This window comes from Bos taurus, chromosome 15, assembly GCF_002263795.3.
Source record: "Bos taurus isolate L1 Dominette 01449 registration number 42190680 breed Hereford chromosome 15, ARS-UCD2.0, whole genome shotgun sequence".
In the NCBI taxonomy this organism is placed as follows: Eukaryota; Metazoa; Chordata; class Mammalia; order Artiodactyla; family Bovidae; genus Bos; species Bos taurus.
In genome coordinates this window covers 79,315,054-79,337,552 of record NC_037342.1, presented here as the reverse complement: position 1 = coordinate 79,337,552, position 22,499 = coordinate 79,315,054, and the positions used below count along the sequence as shown (strand labels likewise).

Here is a 22,499-nt window from a genome sequence, read left to right as displayed (position 1 = left end):
CTTTAGTAATCTAAAGATGATATGATTTTTATCATGTAAAATTTATGAATTGAAGCATTCAAGTCAAAATTCCACTATGAAAAAAAGAGAGAGATTTTAAGTGATCTACAAAAGAAAATTTAACTCACTATTTGCAACTGAACTTATTTCAGCCTCATATCTTTCAATATTGCTGTTGTAGTTCAATCACTAACCATGTACAACCTTTGCAACCCCATAGACTATAGCACTCCAGGCTTCCCTCTCCTTCATTATCTCCTGGAGTTTGCTCAGACTCATGTCCATTGAGTTGAGAATGCCATCCAACTATCTCATCCTCTGTCGTTCTCTTCTCTTACTGCCTTCAATCTTTACAAGCATCAGGGTCTTTTCCAATGAATCAGCTCTTCACATCAGTTGACCAAAATATTGGAGCTTCAGCTTCAGCATCAGTCTTTCCAATGCATATTCAGCATTATCAGAAGTTATAATTTACAAAATAATAAAAATAAAATTAGAAACTAAATGTATCTTCTGTATTAATATTAACTTTCACTTGGTGGCTCAAGATGGTAAAGAATCTGCCAACAATGCGGGAAATTGGCTCCATCCCTGTCAGGAAGATCCACAGGAGAACGGAATGGAACTCACCCCAGTCTTCTTGCCTGGAGGAGTCCCTGGGCAGAGGAGCCTGGTGGGTTACAGTCCATAGGGTCGCAAAGAGTCGGACAGGATGAGACAACACTACCACTTTCACTTTTTAAACATTGCAGTGTTAGAAAGCATGTCACTAAAGGCATGATCATGCAGAAAAACTATTTGTTTTTTGCTTATTTGCTTTTTTTTGGGGGGGGGCTCCTAAATGTGAAGGCTTTCAGTTAAAGCATGGATCACTTATATTATACTAGAATACACTTTTTCCATAGTTCTCTTCAAAGCGTTTTTTACTTCCTTGTTCCTCAGGCTGTATATGAGAGGATTTAGCATGGGAATTACCACTATATAGAATACAGAAGATATTTTATCAGTATGCAAGGAATGGCTTGTTTCTGGTTGCATATACATGAAGATGATTGTTCCATAAAATATAGTGATGGAAGTCAAGTGGGAAGCACAAGTAGAAAATGCCTTTTTTCTGCCTTCAGCTGATTTAATCCTTAGAATGGCAAATAGAATGAATACATAGGAGACAAGGACAATAAAAAGAGAGAAAAAGATATTGAACCCAGCAAGTGTGAACAATAACAACTTTTTTATATATTTGTGATGGGTTTCATGACAGGCCAGGGCAACCAAGGGGACATCATCACAGTAGAAGTGATTTATTATGTTTGAATGACAGAAAGATAAGTGGAATGTAAGAGTTGCTTGTAGGAGTCCCACAGAAAAGCTATACAGATATGTGCTAAGCACCATCTGAATACAGACCCTTTTATTCACGACAATGGTATAGAGTAAAGGATTACAAATGGCCACATACCTGTCATAAGCCATGACTGAGAGCATATACAGTTCACAAACCACAAACATGATAAAGCAAAACAACTGAATGGCACAAGCAGGTAAGGATATTCTTTTAATTTCTTGGAGGAAGTTCACCAGAGTGTTAGGAGTGACTGAGGAGGTATAGCAAAAATCAACAAAAGCTAGGTGGCTAAGGAAATAATACATAGCTGTGTGAAGCTGAGGACTGACACGAATTAGCATGATTAATCCAAGATTACCCATGACACTAATCAAATAGATCACTAAAAAGATCCCAAAAAGAAGGGCTTGAAGCTCAGGACTGTCTGTGAGTCCCAAGAGGATGAATTCAGTTACTTCTGAATTATTGTGTTTGGCCATGAATTGTATATAGAAGCATATCATACTGTTATGTGCAGAACATCTGTTGCAGGTACTCTTTCATGCTGTGGATTAAGGACTTCTCTCATGCTTATTTTATGGTGACCATATTGGAAAGAAAAATCTTCACTGGTCAATAGACCATTCTCAGATTTCAGTGCTGCCTGCTTTGGATTTGAAGGGACTTGCTGCAGGCAGGAATTCCAACACAATCAGTAGTCAGGATATTTGTTAAGGAAGACAGAATATCTTGAATTAAAATATAGGATATCATATATACAAAATTCCAGCATCATAGGTAGTATAGCAGGATAAATATTTCAAGAGTTAAAGAGATGGCCATGAATATATTAAGAGTAATATATTAAGATGAAACGCAAGGCATTTCAACTAGAATTAACACAATCATGACTCTTTCTAAATATTATTCTTAATGTGCTAGCCTTAGCAATGAAGGAATGCAATGAAGGAAAAGGTGAAATATAGTTATGTATAAAGTATGAAAGTGTATCTAAACCAATATGTTTAGTGAAAAGATGATATTTGATTTTTTTTATGATTGTGACAATGTCTTCTATTACATTAGAAGAATGCTATGTAATGAAAATTATAATTTTCACCAAAATGTGAAACTTCAAAGAACAGTGAAAGCATAGTTTTCAGAATTCCACTTCATATGATAAACAAAACATATAAACATAAAGCTTAATTTAATATTGAGCTTAGCAATATTAAATTGCTATATTCATCTTATATATTCATGTTATTTATGTTTAAGTCAAATAAATTCATAGTTTCACATTATTTTTGGTAGAATGACATTTAGAAAAGAAATTCATCTATGGTCTTGGTCTCATGACAATAGATTTAGGGTTTGGTATTTGTTTCACCTTCACACTGTTGAAGAGATGGAGGAGTACATAAGAGTCTGAGATGTTTTGATTCCTCGAAGGTCACACCTAGCATTCAGATTCGGGCTTTCAGACACCAAGGAATCTATGCTCTTTAATTGAAGAGCTGTATCATGGTAAAAGCTTCATCTTGACAAGACAGTACAGTGTGAATTCAAATATGTTAATGACAGGCTTTGAGTATACAGAATAGAGACTCAAAATTTGCTGCAGAAACCACTGAAATGTTCAAATAGTGGATAAATGTGTGTAAAGAAAGACAAAAAAAAAAGAAACTTTTGAGAACTGTAGATTAAGTCAACCCTGTATCTCTATGATTCACCAAAATATATACCCTATTTCCTTTCTCTGGTTATGTTTCATTAAACATTCAAATGGCATACACACACACACACACTCTCTCACACATATGGTCTTCACAGGTGGTTCTAGTGATAAAGAATCTGCCTGCCAACTCAGGAGATGCAGCAGATACAGATTCAATTTTTTGGTCAGGAAGATCCACTGGAGTAGGAAATGACAACACACTCCTGTACTCTTGCCGGGACAATTCCATGGACAGAGCAGCCTGGTGGGCTACTGTCCATTGGGTTGCAAAGAGTCAGACATAACTGAGCAACTGAACACACACACACACACATACTATATACATTCATTAATATATATTAAAATGATATGCAAATTACAAACTCAAAACCATTTTCTGTGTAATTGCAAATTGTTCAATTATTATTACACTTATCTGAAATTATATATGCATACCTATATATCTATATCTATCTATCTATATCACAGTTATCTGTTGTGTACATTAATCCTCATTTATAAATTGGCCTCTCACGTATAGTACAGTTGGGGCTAGAATTCAGGTTTTTTAGCAAAAGAGATGATGTGCAAATGTTTATGATTTATTATTACTCTTTTGTGTATTCAATATTTTAGAAGACTCCAAATTTTGTAATGTTGTCCTTATTTAATTGACAAATAAGCTACAGGAAGCCCACACACAGTTCAAGTCCATCCTTTGACTACAAGGCATGTGTTCTTTTCCAAGCTAGGCTGCATGGCCTAGTGTGCTCATCATATTATAAACTATATCTTATCCAGTGATGACCAACTTACCTGAGATCTGCCCAGTATAATTGCATAGGATCCTTGCTACTGAAAAATGACCTATGAAGTTTCAATTATTTTGTGTATATTAATTATAATATATGATACCCCTGGGATTCCATTCTTGAGTTACACCTTTTTTAGATACCTTGAAAAAATATAACAAGATCTCATAGGTTTTAAAAAAAGAAGTTCACTTAAAAATTAATCTTCAGAGTGAAGTAAGCCAGAAAGAAAAACACCAATACAGTATACTAACACATATATATGGAATTTAGAAAGATGGTAACAATAACAATAACCCTGTGTACGAGACAGCAAAAGAGACACTGATGTATAGATCAGTCTTGTGGACTCTGTGGGAGAGGGAGAGGGTGGGGTGAAACATGTGTAATATCATGTATGAGACGAGTCACCAGTCCAGGTTGGTTCGATGCACGATGCTGGATGCTTGGGGCTGGTGCACTGGGACGGCCCAGAGGGAGGGTGTGGAGGGAGGGAGGAGGGTTCAGGATGGGGAGCCCGGGTATACCCGTGGCAGATTCATTTTGATGTTGGGCAAAACTAATACAATACTGTAAAGTTTAAAAATAAAATAAAATTAAAAAAAAAATTAATCTTCAGAGATCAGACCAGATGCCAGGCCATGTTAAATCAGTGACTAAGGTAAACTTCAGATGTATTATTCCTCTGAACAAAGACAATTAAAAAAAATAAAGGCAATTTGTTAAATGTATAAATATGGAGCAGTTTTATTAATTCATTCATTAATTTACAATTATTTTTCTTGAAGTATACTTAATTTATGGAACAGTTTTATAATGTTATATTTTTCTAGCAATTATTCATTTGAGAAATAAAAAACATTGGTATAAATTCTTATGGAACAAAGAATTATTTTTTTAATATAATTTCATCTGAAAATGAGACAATTGGCAAAAAATTCTAATGGGCACTTTTATATCTGAAATCTCATTCTAAGTGAAAATCTTTAGAAAATTTTACTGCACCATGAACATACATGTAGAAATCCAGTGTTAAGAATAGGCATTTTGGTAGCTTAAGAGAAAAAAATCAGACTGTGAAGAAAATTCTGTTTTTATTCATTCCAGTCACTTTCTTAATTCCATGAACATAAAAGCCTGGTTTCTTCTATTCATGATGACTTTTATCAGGGCATCTTTCACTTCCTTATTCCTAAGGCTGTAGATTAAAGGGTTCAACGTGGGAATGATCACTGTATAGAAGACAGAGGCCATCTTATCTGTGTCAAGGGAATGATGAGAATTTGGCTGTAAGTACATAAAGATGAGGGTCCCATAGAATAAAGTTTAAAAATAAAATAAAATTAGAAAAAAAAAAAAAAGAAAAAAGTAAATTAAAAAAAAAAAAAAAGAATATGGTGATTGCCAGCATGTGGGAGCTACAGGTGGAAAAAGCCTTGCGTCTGCCTTCAGCGGAGTGCATCTTCAGGATGGCAGAAATAATGTACATGTAGGAGATAAAGACAACAAGAAGGGAAGAAATGAGCATGAGGCCAGCACAGGCAAAAATCCATAGCTGCTTGGAGTGAGTGTCTGATCTAATGAGCCTGAGAAGAGGCATGTCATCGCAATAGAAATGATTGATGAGGTTGGAATGGCAGTAGGAGAGGCGGAAGGTGAGGATGGTATGATATAGGGCAACCAGGAAGCTGTAGTCATAGACGGCAGCCACAAGCTGAATGCAGATGCCTGGGGACATTACAACCATATAGAGGAGAGGGTTACAGATGGCCACATACCGGTCATAGGCTATGGAAGCCAGCAGCAAACACTAGTTAGTCATGAAGGCCAGGAAACAGCCCAGCTGGGCAGCACATCCATTGAAAGGGATAACATTTTTTTGTACAAGAAATTCCCCAGCATTTTGGGTGTAACGGCAGAAGAATAACAGAAATCAACAAAGGCCAGGTTGCTAAGGAAGAAGTACATTGGCGTGTGGAGTCTTGAATCTGTTCTGATGACTAGGATCAGACCCAGGTTGCCTGCTACTGTGAAGAGGTAGATGGATAAGAACAGGACAAAGAGGGGCGTCTTCAACTCCTGACGATCTGTGAGGCCCACGAGAACAAATTCTGTCACCTGGCTGCAATTTATCTGGATCATGTGTCTTCACTATGTCTGGATGACGAGAGGATAATGAAATCCAACTTAATTACATTCAAGTCTTAATATCCTTTAAAGCAATTGGTATTATCAGCATGAAAATGCTAACAGTGAGAGTGCTAGCATCCTTGAGTCTGGCAATGGGACAAAGAGTAGATGGAGATGTTTTTATAGGAGAGACATATTTATCTCCCCCCAATCAAGTGCATTTTATGAAAGTAACAGCTGTAGATAGGATTCAGTCCACACTGACTCTTTGCTCAAAGCTCTTACGCTGTTTAAAATTTACCATTATGTTTTCAGAACATTAAAGCTATTGCTTTTATAAAAAAATCCTAACATTAATAATACAAAGGAAAATGAGCCCCCTGCAGTGACATCACTCTGACAGACTTGCATATGTGATACAGATCCCACGTTGTTGCAGTCCTGACAGAGCAATGAACAGCATGCTCTATCCATCTATTCTATTCTCAGTACTTATTGCAGGGAGGCCACCATTGATTGCTACATAATCTTCACAAGTGCAAATGTTGAAAATGGGCAACTTTATGAAGGACTATAGCTACCTCATGGGTTGTTTGCTATTTTATGAGTGCACTGAGGAAGACCAGGACAGTCAAATAAAAAAAAAATATATATATATATAATTAAAAAATAAATTATAATATAAAAATTATATTATAGAAATATAATATAACTTTTTTATTTGACTGCCTTGGTCTTCCTCAGTGCACTCAGGCATTCTCGGCTTGCAGCGACCAGGGCTACTCCTCTGTGTGGTGCCCAGGCTTCTCATTTTGCTGCCTTTCCTTGTTGCAGAACACAGGCTCAGTAGTTGTGTCACATGGGCTTAGTTGCCCCATGGCATGTGGGATCTTCCTGGATCAGGTATCAAACCCATGTCCCCTGCATTGGCAGGTGGATTCTTAACCACTGGACCATGAGGGAAGTCCTGCTTTGCTTCTTATATTCCCATCTTATAGACAGGGAAGAAACATTGAGAGGTAAACCACCTGAAGTAAGCTCAGACAGACTGTCTGTAGCACAGGGCTTTCAAACGAGTGTTCTTCTGATGCAGGAGCCCACTCACTATTAGATAACTAACAAGCATCTACCTTACAATGCAGGGTAGTCTACCCAATACTCCGAAATGGAAAAGTATCTACAAAAGATTGGATAGATGTATATGTATAAGTGAGTCACTTTGTTGTTCAGCAGAAATTGAAATATTATAAATCAATAAAAAATATGCTCCAATAAAAATTTTAAAGTCAATGTAAAATTTCTATTTTATTTCACTTATTCTATCTATGAGAAAAAAATACAATGGAGTCTCAGTCATGAACCATTGATTTTCTAATAGATAAATGTTGAAAAATGCCATTTCATTGAGGTTTATGCCAAGCAAGGCACAGCAGAAAAAACCCTGAATGAAATTGGGAGATCTTTATTTGAATGCTCTGTCACCCTCAAAATACATTAATTTTAGTATGTCAAAAATTCAGTTCGTTTCTCATTTTCCTAATTTAAAGTGGTGCCTATTTCATCAAAATCAAAAATAATTTTTAAGTGGGCATGTGTGAATGTTTCTACAACTTTCTATGGGAAGAAGATAATTTTTGATGGTATTGACCAATACATGAAGCAAGTCATCAGAGTGTTTAAAAGCCTAGTTTGTGGTCCCACGAAAAAATGAATTCCACTTTGAAATAATTAAGCAAGTATTTTATTGGAAGTTTGGTTTACTAGTTTCAAGACAGCAGCTAAGAGTTCCTTGTTTAGCAACTAGACATGCTTCAGTATGCCATTTTATCTTATCTTAAAGGTAGCACATGCATATATTTGACAATATATTTGAAAGTATATTATATATGATCTTTTATGATCTAACTCATGATATTTTATATTCAGATTTTATATACTCACGTCTCTTATGCTGTAATCAACACACAGAATTATTTTGCAATCCTCAATTACAGTATGACTTTCCATTTTCCCTACTTCCTGTGTGTTTTATCCTATACTTATATCTACCAGGTGAATGGTAATTAAAGAGTTGGAAGAAAAAAGCTTATTTATTCTTCAAAGCCTATCAAAACTCAACCTTTCCTGAGAAGAGACTTCTGTAAATTCCAGTTCCTCTGTTACTTACCAGTTTTCATTTTTATGTTCTGGAAACATTTTGTACATAATTTATTTACATATAATTTATGATTTCCGTCTGTTTCTATATTTATTCTTTTGATAGATTATCTACTCCATGGGTGGGAGTCATGAATTCTTTATTCATTTCTTAATATAGCCCTTTCTAGATGCTTGGTGATAATGAATTAAATATTAATTTTGTCACGCTATTTCATTTATGCCCCTGTTCATAATTCATACTTTTATTTGTATCAAATATGTTAAGGGTCACAATGATGATTTAATTTAATGTGCTTATCCCTCATTCTGGGTAAAATGACTAGATTTGCTAAAATGGAAAGGAGAGTCTTGACATAGTTTACAATCTAATCAGTTAAGTGCCTAACTTGTCTAAATGTTTGAATAGATTCTATCTCAGAGATTTCAAATATTTTTTTCATCCCAAACTACTAAAAATGCATTTTATACAATACCACATGTCTGCATAACTGAAATAAGATTAGAGGAGATATTCTTTCCCTTGTTTTCCAAAATGCCATCCAAAATATTTTATTCTAAAATTTATTCTATTCTAACTCATTTGAAAACTGTCATTTGTATCCCAATTTTTAAATATACTCTGCTAAACTATACCTGGGCAGACTGTTTCCTGTTTCTTCTCCAAACAGGTCTGGGCAGCAGCACACTGCAAGGTTTTGTCCCTGACGTGTCCCAGGGCTCTTTCTCACTTAGAGGAGGAGGCAAGGAAAATAGTCAGAAAGCTTAGCGCCCACACCCCAAAGGGATCCCAAGGCAGGCTGGAGATCAATTAGCATTATTATTCTGTTTTGAAGAACTTCAGGTGTACAGTTCTGCGTTTGATATCATTGCCCTAAGATTTTCTAGTTTTTGAGTTACTCTTATTTATTTGTTGCTTTAATTGTTATGTGGTTGTTGTTGTTCAACAAAAGGATTTAAATCTATCCTTGGAAGAAAGATAAAAATTACCTTGTGAATTTTCTAACTACATCTCTTTCAAAGAACTACATATATAACTCCTCCAAGAATCTGTTTCTGAACATCATTGTCTTATTCTTTGAAATGCTCATGAAGTGTTCATTTTCTCTTTAGGTTGTCTCTCTCCATCATTACTTGATTTCCTTGGTGACCTAGTCTAAATAATACTCTCGCAGAGAGCTTTCTTAGCTCTTCTGTGTCTACAACAAGGGTGTACAGAGAGAAAATGGTTTTAAAATTTACTTGGAAACAATGTGTCTGCTGTAAACTGAATTGTATCCTTCCCAAATTCATAGATCAAGGGCCCAAACCCAATGTGATGGTATCTGCAGATGGTCCTTAGGGAGAGAGGTAGGGTGAGAAGCGATAATGAGAATGGGATCCTCATGATAAATTAGTGGCCTTACAAGGAGAGACACTAGTTCTCTCTCTCTTTACACATGCTGCTGCTGCTGCTGCGTCGCTTTAGTCGTGTCTGACTCTGTGCGACCCCATAGACGGCAGCCCACCAGGCTTCCCGTCCCTGGGATTCTCCAGGCAAGAACACTGGAGTGGGTTGCCATTTCCTTCTCCAATGCATGAAAGTGAAAAGAGAAAGTGAAGTTGCTCAGTCGTGTCCAACTCTAGCGACCCCATTGACTGCAGCCTACCAGGCTCCTCCATCCATGGGATTTTCCAGGCAAAAGTACTGGAGTGGGGTGCCATTGCCTTCTCCTCTTCTCTCTCTTTACATATTAAACACACACAAACATCACACTCTCTGGTACACACACACACACACACACACACACACACACAGAAGAGGTCATGTGAGGAGAGCACAGAGAGCAGCCACACACAATCCAGCAAGAGAGTTCCTACAAAGAACCAAATGATCAGGACCTTGATCTTGGACTTACCGGCCCCACAAATTATGAGAAAATAACTTTCTATTGTTAAAAATCACTCATTTTTATAGTATTTTGTTATGATAGCTTGAATGGACAAAGACAGCATGTTTATGGAAACAATAATCCTCTACATTGAAACAGTTTTGTTGGGTTTGTGGGAGGGGGTGATGAGGGAGAAAGGAACTATGGAATTATCTTTATTTTTCCAATATAAAGCAATTTCTATTGCCTTCTCCGTAATTTTTTTAGTATAAATTTATTTATTTTAATTGCAGGCCTAATTACTTTACAATACTGTATTGGTTTTGCCATACATTGACATGAATCTACCACGGATGAACATGTGTTCCCCATCTTGAACCCCTCTCCCACCTCCCTTCCAATACCATCCCTCTGGCTCATCCCAGTGCACCAGCCCTGAGTATCCTGTCTCATGCATCGAACCTGGACTGGCATTTTGTTTCACATATAATAATATACATGTTTCAAGGTCATTCTTCCAAATCATCCCACCCTCTCCCTCTCCCACAGAGTCCAAAGGCCTATTCTATACATCTGTGTCTCTTTTGCTGTCTCTCATACAGGGTTATCGTTATCATCTTTCTAAATTCCATATATATGCGTTAGTATGCTGTATTGGTGCTTTTCTTTCTGGTCTTCTCCATAATTTAGGGCATCCAGTAATTAACTGAGAATTCACCAGATACTTTAATTATATCTTCCAGAGGTTTCGGATAGGAGGTGAAAAACAAAACTTCAGTTACACATAGTGAACCTAAAAGACATAAATAAGAGGATCAGTAAAACATTCGATGTACACTGTGAGGCCCAAAGCAAGGAGAAGTTTGCATCCCTAAGGATTCTGGATTAATGATGGATAACCAGATTATCCTGCATATGGTTTGTGAGAATACAGTGAGGGATTAGTCTGCTTTGTACAGTGATTTTGAATATAAATTTTACCATGTAGTTTTCTATGAAATAAATTTCCAGTGATAACTATGGGCTTTAATATAATGGCTGCAGGGGAGTGTCAGTGTTAGTATCTAACACTGTTTGTACACGATGAATTAACATAAGTGGTTCAGTGAACAGGAAAAGCAGCAAATCCTTGCATTTCACAGCTTGACATGATCACAATTTGTCAGCATCAATCAAGATTATATGAATTAACATGAATTATGCTTAGTAAATTACATAATTATTCTGTATTTTATTTTAAATGTCAAACATGGTTAATGCAGTTGGAAAAATGTTCTGATCTCATTTATGTTTAACTGTAAAATGGCTTGACTTCTACTTGGTATAGGAATGTTGTAAAATTAACTAAGTAGAAATCTTCTGTATAAATCCCTGCATGCAAATACATTAGTTGAATTCAAGTGACAATCAGATCAGATCAGTCGCTCAGTCGTGTCTGACTCTTTGCGACCCCATGAATCACAGCACGCCAGGCCTCCCTGTCCATCACCAACTCCCGGAGTTCACTGAGACTCACGTCCATCGAGTCAGTGATGCCATCCAGCCATCTCATCCTCTGTCATCCCCTTCTCCTCTTGCCCCCAATCCCTCCCAGCATCAGAGTCTTTTGCAATGAGTCAACTCTTTGCATGAGGTGGTAAAGTACTGGAGTTTCAGCTTTAGCATCATTCCTTCCAAAGAAATCCCAGAGCTGATCTCCTTCAGAATGGACTGGCTGGATCTCCTTGCAGTCCAAGGGACTCTCAAGAGTCTTCTCCAATACCACAGTTCAAAAGCATCAATTCTTCGGTGCTCAGCCTTCTTCACAGTCTAACTCTCACATCCATACATGACCACAGGAAAAACCATAGCCTTGGCTAGACAGACCTTTGTTGGCAAAGTAATGTCTCTGCTTTTGAATATGCTATCTAGGTTGGTCATAACTTTCCTTCCAAGGAGTAAGCGTCTTTTAATTTCATGGCTGCAGTCACCGTCTGCAGTGATTTTGGAGCCCAGAAAAATAAAGTCTGACACTATTTCCACTGTTTCCCCATCTATTTCCCATGAAGTGATGGGACCGGATGCCAATTCGGGTATGACCTAAATCAAATCCCTTATGATTATACAGTGGAAGTGAGAAATAGATTTAAGGGCCTAGATCTGATAGATAGAGTACCTGATGAACTATGGAATGAGGTTCGTGACATTGTACAGGAGACAGGGATCAAGACCATCCCCATGGAAAAGAAATGCAATAAAGCAAAATGGTTGTCTGGGGAAGCCTTACAAATAGCTGTGAAAAGAAGAGAAGCGAAAAGCAAAGGAGAAGAGGAAAGATATAAACATCTGAATGCAGAGTTCCAAAGAATAGCAAGAAGAGATAAGAAAGCCTTCTTCAGCAATCAATGCAAAGAAATAGAGGAAAATAACAGAATGGGAAAGACTAGAGATCTCTTCAAGAAAATCAGAGATACCAAAGGAACATTTCATGCAAAGATGGGCTCGATAAAGGACAGAAATGGTATGGACCTAACAGAAGCAGAAGATATTAAGAAGAGATGGCAAGAATACACAGGACAACTATACAAAAAAGATCTTCATGACCCAGATAATCATGATGGTGTGATCACTGACCTAGAGCCAGACATCCTGGAATGTGAAGTCAAATGGGCCTTAGAAAGCATCACTACGAACAAAGCTAGTGGAGGTGATGGAATGCCAGTTGAGCTATTCCAAATCCTGAAAGATGATGCTGTGAAAGTGCTGCACTCAATATGCCAGCAAATTTGGAAAACTCAGCAGTGGCCACAGGATGGGAAAAGGTCAGTTTTCATTCCAATCCCAAAGAAAGGCAATGCCAAAGAATGCTCAAACTACCGCACAATTGCACTCATCTCAAGTGACAATAAAGAGGAATTATTAACCACAACTTCTTAGGATTGAGTTTTTATAAAGCTATTTCAGCATTAGTTATATATATATATATATATATATATATATATATATATATATATATCATCAAGAGCTCTTCCCAGGGAAAGGTTCATCTTTCCATTTCTTAAACTTTAGGAGAAGGAGTTCAGTTCAGTTGATCAAAGTTTTTGGGAAGGTTGAGTATTTGACTAGGAAATACATTAAGGGAATTTTTAAGGTGAAGGAACTGTTCTGCATGTTACCTAGGGGCTTGTTATTTAACTCTCTGCAATTATCATAAATTCATAGAACTTCATATTGCAAAGACTATATATATATATATAAATTTATATATATATATAAATAGAAAAGTTAGTGAGATTGTCAGACAATGCCAGGAAAAATTGCATACAAATGTATTTAACTGTATCATGAATGTATGACATAATCACACTTAAGATGGGAGATTTATTGTCATGAGTAACTTTAGAAAATGGCTCTTTGATTAGTCATTGTAAAATTACAGAGAAAAGGAACTGAATATAAACTTTGCATTCTGGTTTATAAATATGTTTCTCATGGTGGTCCAAGTTAATTCTGAAAGGCTGTACATGTATATTGGTGTTGAACAAGTGATTAAATGGCTTTTAAGTAGTGGGACAAGGTTTTTCACTGCTGGAGAGAAACTTGATACATAAACTTGCAAATGAGATAAGCATGCTGTTGTGGCAGGAGTTTTACAAATAAACATGCAATTTAGACAGTGCTTCTGGCTGCTGTTCCCTGGAAAATAGTCTTCAACAATGGGATTTTCACTTGTAGAGAGAGAGTTTGGGATGTTTGTGAGTTTGCTTTTTTCTTTTTTTCCCCCTCTCCCAAGATCTTCATTTGAAAGCCTGGGAGAACCTGAAAAATGATTTCATGCCATCTCCATGAAAAAGTACCTTTGGGACTCATTTATCTCACATTCCTTTCTGAGTTGTCACAAGAGACTGATCTGTGAGAACTTGGGAATTGAACTTCTCTGTAAATAAAGCAAATGTATTACTACAGTTATTTAGAAACTTTGTAGAATAGATTATGACAAAAATTATGACAAATAATGATCATTGAAACCTCGAATCCCCAAACACATCAATAAAATTAACCTCATTTCAGTAACACATTTTAAATCAGACCCACACAGCAATTTTCACCATTTCATGTTTTCCTTAACAGAATTATTAAAGAAAAGTTATACTTAACAGTTTGAAAATCACAACTGTTTTCCAAGCAATGCTAGTTACCTAGATCTCAAAGTTTTCAAGAGATAAGCTTTCTTGGATGTTCCCTGGTGATCCAGTGGTTAGGGCTCCGGCTTCTCACTGCTGAGCACCTGGGTTTAATCCTTGTTCAGGGAACTAAAAGCTCACAAGCCATGTGGCCAAAAACCAACAAACCAGAAAAAATAAATAAATAAATAAAGTTTCTTTTTCAAATTTAGGTTTTGCCATTTTCAGGCTGGTAGAAGTCCTGGTAGAATTTACACCCTCATGAATGATACTACATTTAAGAAAGTTTGTAATTGGAAGAACAACTGGACATTAATATTGTGAGGATTGGGGGAGATTTAGGAACAGGTCAGAAACAGCACTGGTGAGAGAGATTTCCCTTGTCAAAATAGAATTCCTATGATGCTTATGAAAAGATTGGAACTCAAAGAACTACCAGGCAGCATGGGACCATAGATCATGTTTAGTCTCATACCTTTCAGATAGTGCTGTGAAAGCAACTTGGTCTTGTGGCAATGACTCAAGTTGTTTCTGAGTGACCAGAAGGAAGATCGCTGGAAAACGTGTTAAGAGGAAAAATTGGTCAGAGCTTTGGTTATGCCACCCCACTCCACCAGACTAATTTTAGTTATTATCATTTATTGGAGCTTCCCAGGTGGTGCTACTGGTACAGAACCCACCTGCCAATGCAGGAGATGTAGAGATGCAGGTTTGGTCTCTGGATGGGGAAGATACCCTGGAGGAGGAGATCACAACCCACTATAGTATTCTTGCCTGAGAATCCCAAGGACGTAGGAACCTGGTGGGCTACAGTCCATAGGGTCACAAAGGGTCAGACATGACTTAGCACCCATGCACACATTGATACTATTATTAATAACATAAAAATCTCTAACCAAAATAATTCTACAAAAAATAAAATCATATATCTAACACAACCCAATCATTTACCAATGAGAAAGCTCACATCTTAAACAGGAAATACAGTTAGTGGTTCTAACAGGAGTCAAATTCATGCCTCCTGATATCCACATCCATTCAGTTAGTTTTCTTTTTCCAGAAGAAAAGAAAGAAAATGAAGGTGCTCAGTCATGTCTGACTCTTTGAGACCCCATTGACTATAGCCTGCCAAGCTCCTCTATCCATGGGATTCTCCAGACAAGAATACTAAAGTGGGTTGCCATTCCCTTCTCAAGGGGATCTTCCTGACCCAGGGATCAAACCTGTGTCTCCTGTATTGCAGAAAAATTCTTTACCATCTGTGCTACCAGGGAAGGCCCCAGAAGAAAAAGGACCCAGAATTTCATGGCTAAGAGCAAACTAGATTTGACAACATAGCCTAAATAATTCTTCAGACTTTTACTTTTTTAAACTTCTGAGCCCTTTTTGTGATAAGAAGAGGTGCTAGAAACACTTCCTATTAAGTAGGCTGATAAAAGTTGATGAATGTTAAACAATTTTAATGTTTCAATATATATGACTATCAAGAGGACTTTTCTTTCTGGAAAATTACACAAATAATATATTTCAAAAAATTATAATCCCATCTTAATTTGGGTTCCCCCAAAATGAGATACTGAATCAATAATTGGTGTAAATGTGATTTGTTAAGAATTTTTCCCACGAATAGCTATTGGATTGAGTGGGAAGTGGCACCTGGTAAGAAAGTAAGCCAAGCAAGGATATAGTATCAAAGTCCCCATGATAGGAATTTTGGTTAGATTCCATGGAAGAGTTCTGGAGAGAGGTAGCTCAAGTTGATATGAGTGGGCAAAAGAGCTTGGATATAAACAGCTGACCCTGAACAACCCATAACCCATAAATGTATGTATTAATCTGTGTATAGCTTAGCATTGGCCTACTGTATCAGTGATTCCTCCCTCCATTATTGGATTCAAACAATCAGCGACCTTGTAGTACTATAATATTTACTAATGGAAAATTATACATGTACAGGTAGACCTGTCGGAGAAGGCAATGGCACCCCACTCCAGTACTCTTGCCTGGAAAATCCCATGGATGGAGGAGCCTGGTGGGCTGCAGTCCATGGGGTCGCTAGGAGTTGGACACGACTGAGCGACTTCACTTTCACTTTTTGCTTTCACGCACTGGAGAAGGAAATGGCAACCCACTCCAGTGTTCTTGCCTGGAGAATCCCAGGGACGGGGGAGCCTGGTGGGCTGCCGTCTCTGGGGTCACACACAGTCGGACACGACTGAAGCGACTTAGCATAGTATAGCATAGGTAGACCTCGCAGTGTCCAAGGGCCCCCTGTATACTCCTGTGCTCGTATCAATCATTGCTAAGGGCTAGTCCCTGTGGGATGTAAATTTCCAGTTGCTTCTGTCTTACCTGGCCCACAGACATAACAGCTTCAGGGAACTTGATGCAGTTCTCCAATAAAGAAATGTAGGCACTTACTCTTAAGTGAGAAAAGCCACCAGAAGCTGAATATAGATATGATAAAGAGATCATTTGAGGCAATGGCTATAAAAGTGGAGCCCTGGACAAGCAACATCAAGATAACTTGATATTGGTTTGCAAACAGAGTTTCCCAGGTGAAATCTGAAACTAGACAAGCATACATGAAGGGCAGGGAGAAAAAAAGAGAAAGAAGTGGATCAACCCATATTGGTCAGTGGCAATTTTAAACAACAAGGGAATATACCTATGAGTCTTGGCTTGGGTGGCTATAAAATGAATAAATCTCTACAAAGGCCCCCTGGACTCCTACAAGACTTATGGGTTCACTCACACCTACCATGGAGAAGACAATGGCAACCCACTCCAGTACTCTTGCCTGGGAAATCCCATGGGCCGAGGAGCCTGGTAGGCTGCAGTCCATGGGGTCGCTAAGAGTTGGACAATGACCAAGTGACTTCCCTTTCACTTTTCACTTTCATGCATTGGAGAAGGAAATGGCAACCCACTCCAGTGTTCTTGCCTTGAGAATCCCAGGGATGGGGGAGCCTGGTGGGCTGCCGTCTAAGGAGTCGCACAGAGTCGGACACGACTGAAGTGACTTAGCAGCAGCAGCATGCCTACCATCCAGATGGTTTCAACACCTTAGGCTCTCCAGGCTGCGTCCTTGACAATGCCTCCTGCTATGGAAGCAAGAGGCAGAAAAGTGCACTCCAAAGGCATGGAGGCAGGGATTGATAGTGAGGACCCTCTGATTGTCCAGGTCCAGATCAAGAGCCAACCAGAGGTCACATCCTCTCAGTAACCTCATTCAACACTTGGAGACTATAAGTAGCTGTTGAAAATGCAATTTTTTTTTTTTTCTTGCTCTGAATCAGACCTCCATGAAACCTCCATGAAGTTGCTCAGTCATGTCCGACTCTTTGCAACCCCATGGATTATAGCGCACCAGGCTCCCCCATCCGTGGGATTTTCTTGGCAAGTATACTGGAGTGAGTTGCCATTTCCTTCTCCAGGGGATCTTCCCGACCTGGAGATTGAACCCGGGTCTCCCGCATTGTGGGCAGATGCTTTACCGTCTGAGCCACCAGGGAATCCCTCAAAGAATTAGACCTACTGATCTTAAACTCTGGAAGTTTGATCCACCAATACGTGTTCTAACAAGCCCTCCAGATGTCATTAAGTAGAAAGGTACTAATTACACCAATCAAAAGGCATATACATTTAGTTACTTTAAAAAGGCAAAATCCAACAACTGGCTGTCTAAGAGAGACACAATTTTCACTCAGTTTTTGCCGCTGCCAATGCAGGGGACATGGGTTCAGTCGCCGGTCCGGGAAGATTCCATATGCCTCAAGGCAACTAAGTCTGTGCACTGCAGCTACTGAGACCGCGCTCAAGAGCCATAACTCTGTATCAAGAGAACTCACCATAGTGAGAAGCCTGGATACTATAGCTAGAGAGTAGTACCACTCACCAAAGCTAGAGAAAACCAGTTCACAGCAAAGAAGACCCAGTGCAGCCAAAATAAAATAATAAATATGTATTTTTAAAGTAAAATGATAGAAAATGATTCCATGAAAATAGTAACCATAAGAGAGACTATAAGAGAGACTTTATATTAAAGTCATAGAAAAATAGGACTACAGTAAACAAAGACAAGTTTTTAATAATAATAACAGGAAAACACAGTAAATTTGCAATTATAAATTCATGAACAAGTGACACAGTCACCTCAAGATTTATGAAATAGAAAGTGACATATGTGAACAGAAAAGCATAATTCAACTGTGATTTAATGGCACTTGATGGAAAAAAGATTGACTAGTTTTCTGTGGAAACAGTGTAAGGTTTTATTTTGGTGGGCTTCAAAATCACTGCAGATGTTGATTGCAGCCATGAAATTAAAAGATGCTTACTCCTTGGAAGGAAAGTTATGACCAACCTAGATAGCACATTCAAAAGCAGAGACATTCCTTTGCCAACAAAGGTCCGTCCAGTCAAGGCTGTGGTTTTTCCAGTAGTCATGTATGGATGTGAGAGTTGAACTGTGAATGCTTTTTAACTGTGGTATTGGAGAAGACTCTTGAGAGTCCCTTGGACTGCAAGGAGATCCAACCAGTCCATTCTGAAGGAAATCAGCCCTGGGATTTCTTTGGAAGGAATGATGCTAAAGCTGAAACTCCAGTACTTTAGCCACCTCATGAGAAGAGTTGACTCATTGCAAAAGACTCTGATGCTGGGAGGGATTGGGGGCAGAAGGAGAAGGGGACGACAGAGGTTGAAATGGCTGGATGGCATCACTGACTCGATGGAAGTGAGTTTGAGTGGACTCCAGGAGTTGGTAATGGACAGGGAGGCCTGGCGTGCTGCAGTTCATGGGGTCACAAAGAGTTAGACACAACTGAGCGGCTGAACTGAACTGATGGAAAAAAAAAAATAAAGGGCAAACGGCAAGTCTATAGGAGACTTTTCAGGTGGCTAGTGGTAAAGAATCTGCCTGCTAAGGCAGGAGACACAAAAGGAGGAAATGGTAACCCACTCCAGTATGCTTGCCTGGAAAATTCCATGGACAGAGGAACATGATAGGCTACAGTCCATGGGGGCCACAGGGAGTCAGACACGACTGAGTGGCCAAGAACATAGGAAGCCTTAGTAACACCATTCACCAGTATGACCAGGATGAAGTCTACAATTCTTAGAAAACAGCTGTTGAGGGAAGACTTTCCCAGCATTGAAACTTAGTGTTTAGGACTGTATAATTGTTTTGTGTGTAATGAATTTTTCATGTCCACTACAGTTTATGTAGCAGCCTCTACAGCCTTGGAGAAGGAGATGGCAATCCACTCCAATATTCTTGCCTGGAGAATCCCATGGATGGAGAAGCCTGGCAGGTTATAGCCCATGGGGTCACAAAGAGTCGGACACGACTGAGCGACTAACACACCCACACCCTTGATTGCCTACATAACAAGGCTACTCGTTTACACCACCTTGTCACGGTGAAAATCAAAAATATTTCCAGACATTGCCAAATAGCCCCTGGGAGAAAAATCAATTCAGATTGAAATCACTGATTTACAGTTTTCTCTTAGCATTTAATTGGGAATATATTACAAAAGCAGTCTAAGATACATTATTAAAGCATTCTTATAATTTTAAACTGAGTATTAAAGGGAACTCAGTTTTGTCTACCTTTGGCTTATATCTAGTTATGTTGCTATCAGATGAAATGGATTTTTATAAATATATAAATATACTTATATATAATTTTATGTGTAAATATATATATGCATATATAAATTTGAGAAATGGCATGTAAGTTCCTATGATACTTTCTACATATAAATTATTATTCTAAGTCAAGTTTGATTACAAAGAATTCAGAGAATGAATTTATTTTAGTTTGAAGAAATCTTTATTGAACACCAAATAAGGTCATTTGACTAGTTTTTCATAGTCAACTAAAAAAAAAAAAAATGCACCATGAGAGAATGTCCACATTTATTTATTTGGATCATTTTTTAAATGTGAACACAGAAGCCTGGTTTTTATTGGTGATGATTTTTTTCAGGGCATTTTTAACATCCTTATTTCTGAGGCTGTAGATTAAAGGGTTCAACATGGGAATGATCACTGTATAGAAGACAGAGGCCATCTTATCTGTGTCAAGAGAATGCTGAGAAATTGGCTGTAAGTACATAAAGATGAGGGTCCCATAGAATATGGTGACTGCAAGCATGTGGGAGCTACATGTGGAGAAGGCTTTGCATCTTCCCTCAGCTGAGCGCATTCTCAGGATGGTAGAAATAATAAACATGTAGGAGATAAAGACAATAAGAAGAGGAGATGAGAGTAACACCAGCACAGGCCAAAATCCATAGCTGTTTGGAACGTGTATCTGAGCAAGAGAGCCTGAGAAGAGGCATGTCATCGCAGTAGAAATGGTTGATGGTATTCGAGTGGCAATAAGAGAGACGAAACGTGAAGATGGTGTGAAACAGCGCCATCAAAAAGCCATAGCTGTAGGGGGCAGCTCTGAGCTGAATACAGATTCCTCGGGACATTGAGGTCAAATAGAGGAGAGGGTTACAAATGGCCACGTATCTATCGTAGGCCATGGAAGTCAGTAGCAAGCACTCGGATACCATGAAGGTGAGGAAACAGCCTAACTGGGCAGCACATGAGTTGAAAGAGATAACATTTTGCTTGTACAAGAAATTTCCAAGCATTTTGGGTGTAACAACAGAAGCATAACAGAAATCAACAAAGGCCAGGTTGCTAAGGAAGAAGTACATTGGCGTGTGGAGTCTTGAATCTGTTCTGATGACTAGGATCAGACCCAGGTTGCCTGCTACTGTGAAGAGGTAGATGGATAAGAACAGGACAAAGAGGGGCATCTTCAACTCCTCTTGATCTGTGAGGCCCACGAGAATAAACTCCTTTACCTGAGTGCAGTTGATCTGTGCCATTTCTCTTCCAGATATCTGCATGAGGAAGTAGAAAAAAAGAGTATAATTCAAGTTGCCATTATATAAGTGGTATTTTTATGCTTTGATATATTGTAAGGAGATTTAATGCTAACATATTGTTAGCATACAGGGATTCTGGGAATGGGATGGAGAGTAGAAACAGATAAACGTGAGAAAGGCATAGCTGTCCTCTCCCGGATTCATTGTTTATACAAAGAAGGGAGCTGTGGAACATTCTGGTTTCTGTTGAAAGTTCCTGAACATTAAGCTGTCTGCAACTTTAATCTGACTTATTAAAATGTTCAGCCATTCTTTAAAGTGAATTCATGACAATATTGCTTCTGCTTTATGTTTTATTTTTATTTTATTTTATTTTTTTGGCCTTGAGTCAAGTGCTATCTTACCTAATTAATCTGTTTTATTTTATTTTATCCAGTTATTGCTCAGACTCTCAGTCATGTCTGAATCTTTGTGATCCAGTGGACTGTATGTAGCCTGCCAGTCTCCTCTATCCATGTGATTCTCCCAGCGAGAATACTGGAGGGGGTTGCTATTTCCTCCTCTAGGGGATCTTCCCAACCCAGGGACAGAACCCACTTCTCTTGAGTCTCCTGCATTGGTAGGCAGCTTCCTTACCACTAGTGTCATCTGGGAACCTGTACCCCTGCATTGAAAGGCAAAGTCTTAACCACTGGAAGTCCGTAGCTATTTTTCTTTTATTGAGAAACTGTTAGCATTAATAGCATAAAGGAAATATTCTGCAGTGGTACGTGTCTTTGATGTATCTGTCATTGTACCTGTACAGACAGAACTCCATTTTATTCCAAGGCAGGCAGAAACATAGTTCTGCATTCTCTGTTTTCCTTTAATAATTTATCACTAAAAGGTCACTATCAATTATAGCCTATCTTCTTAGTTATGTTAATAATGCAAATACTGAAAATAGGTAAGTATGGAAGAAAACAATGAGTTTATTTACTTCATTTGTTTTACCAAAACTTTAAACCTAAAATCATATCATTACGCTCACTCTGCATATAAGGAAAAGGAGATCAAAACAAGCATCCCAAACAAAATCAGCAGGCTGGTCTGCATATGATTAGTTGTGTTGCAAATCTGTGAGTTTCTGACTTGAGTCCACACCTTATTATTATGCTATTACTATATCTTATTAGTTCTATGGTAAGAAGCAAATTATTTCCAAATTTTTTTTTGCTATAATATTGCACATTTTTATCTCTAAAGCAGGAATTTACATGATCAAAAGAAATGAAAATAATTTGCATTTTAAAAAACAAATGGCTGAGTAGGCTGATTCGTGTTGATATATGGCAAAACCAATAAAATATTGTAAAGTTAAAAAATAAAATTAAATTTTAAAAAAATGTAATTTTTGAATAAATAAAAAAAAAGAAAGAAAAAAAGAGACAAT

General features: G+C 38.0%; 1 protein-coding gene and 2 pseudogenes across 1 annotated transcript; all 3 read right to left on the bottom strand.

Annotated features, from left to right (window-relative positions):
* Positions 1-873: 873 nt before the first annotated feature.
* Positions 874-1,824, bottom strand: OR5AL8 (olfactory receptor family 5 subfamily AL member 8). The gene has a single exon (XM_002693669.1). The coding sequence runs from the start codon at positions 1,822-1,824 to the stop codon at positions 874-876; it is 951 nt and encodes a 316-aa protein (XP_002693715.1).
* On the bottom strand, positions 4,979-5,995 carry OR8U26P (olfactory receptor family 8 subfamily U member 26, pseudogene; annotated as a pseudogene).
* OR8U1BP (olfactory receptor family 8 subfamily U member 1B, pseudogene) lies at positions 20,113-21,067 on the bottom strand (annotated as a pseudogene).

Bases quoted from the DNA above. Each gene is read 5' to 3' on its own strand.
- OR5AL8 (XM_002693669.1), bottom strand. From the start codon at position 1,824: ATGGCCAAACACAATAATTCAGAAGTAACTGAATTCATCCTCTTGGGA.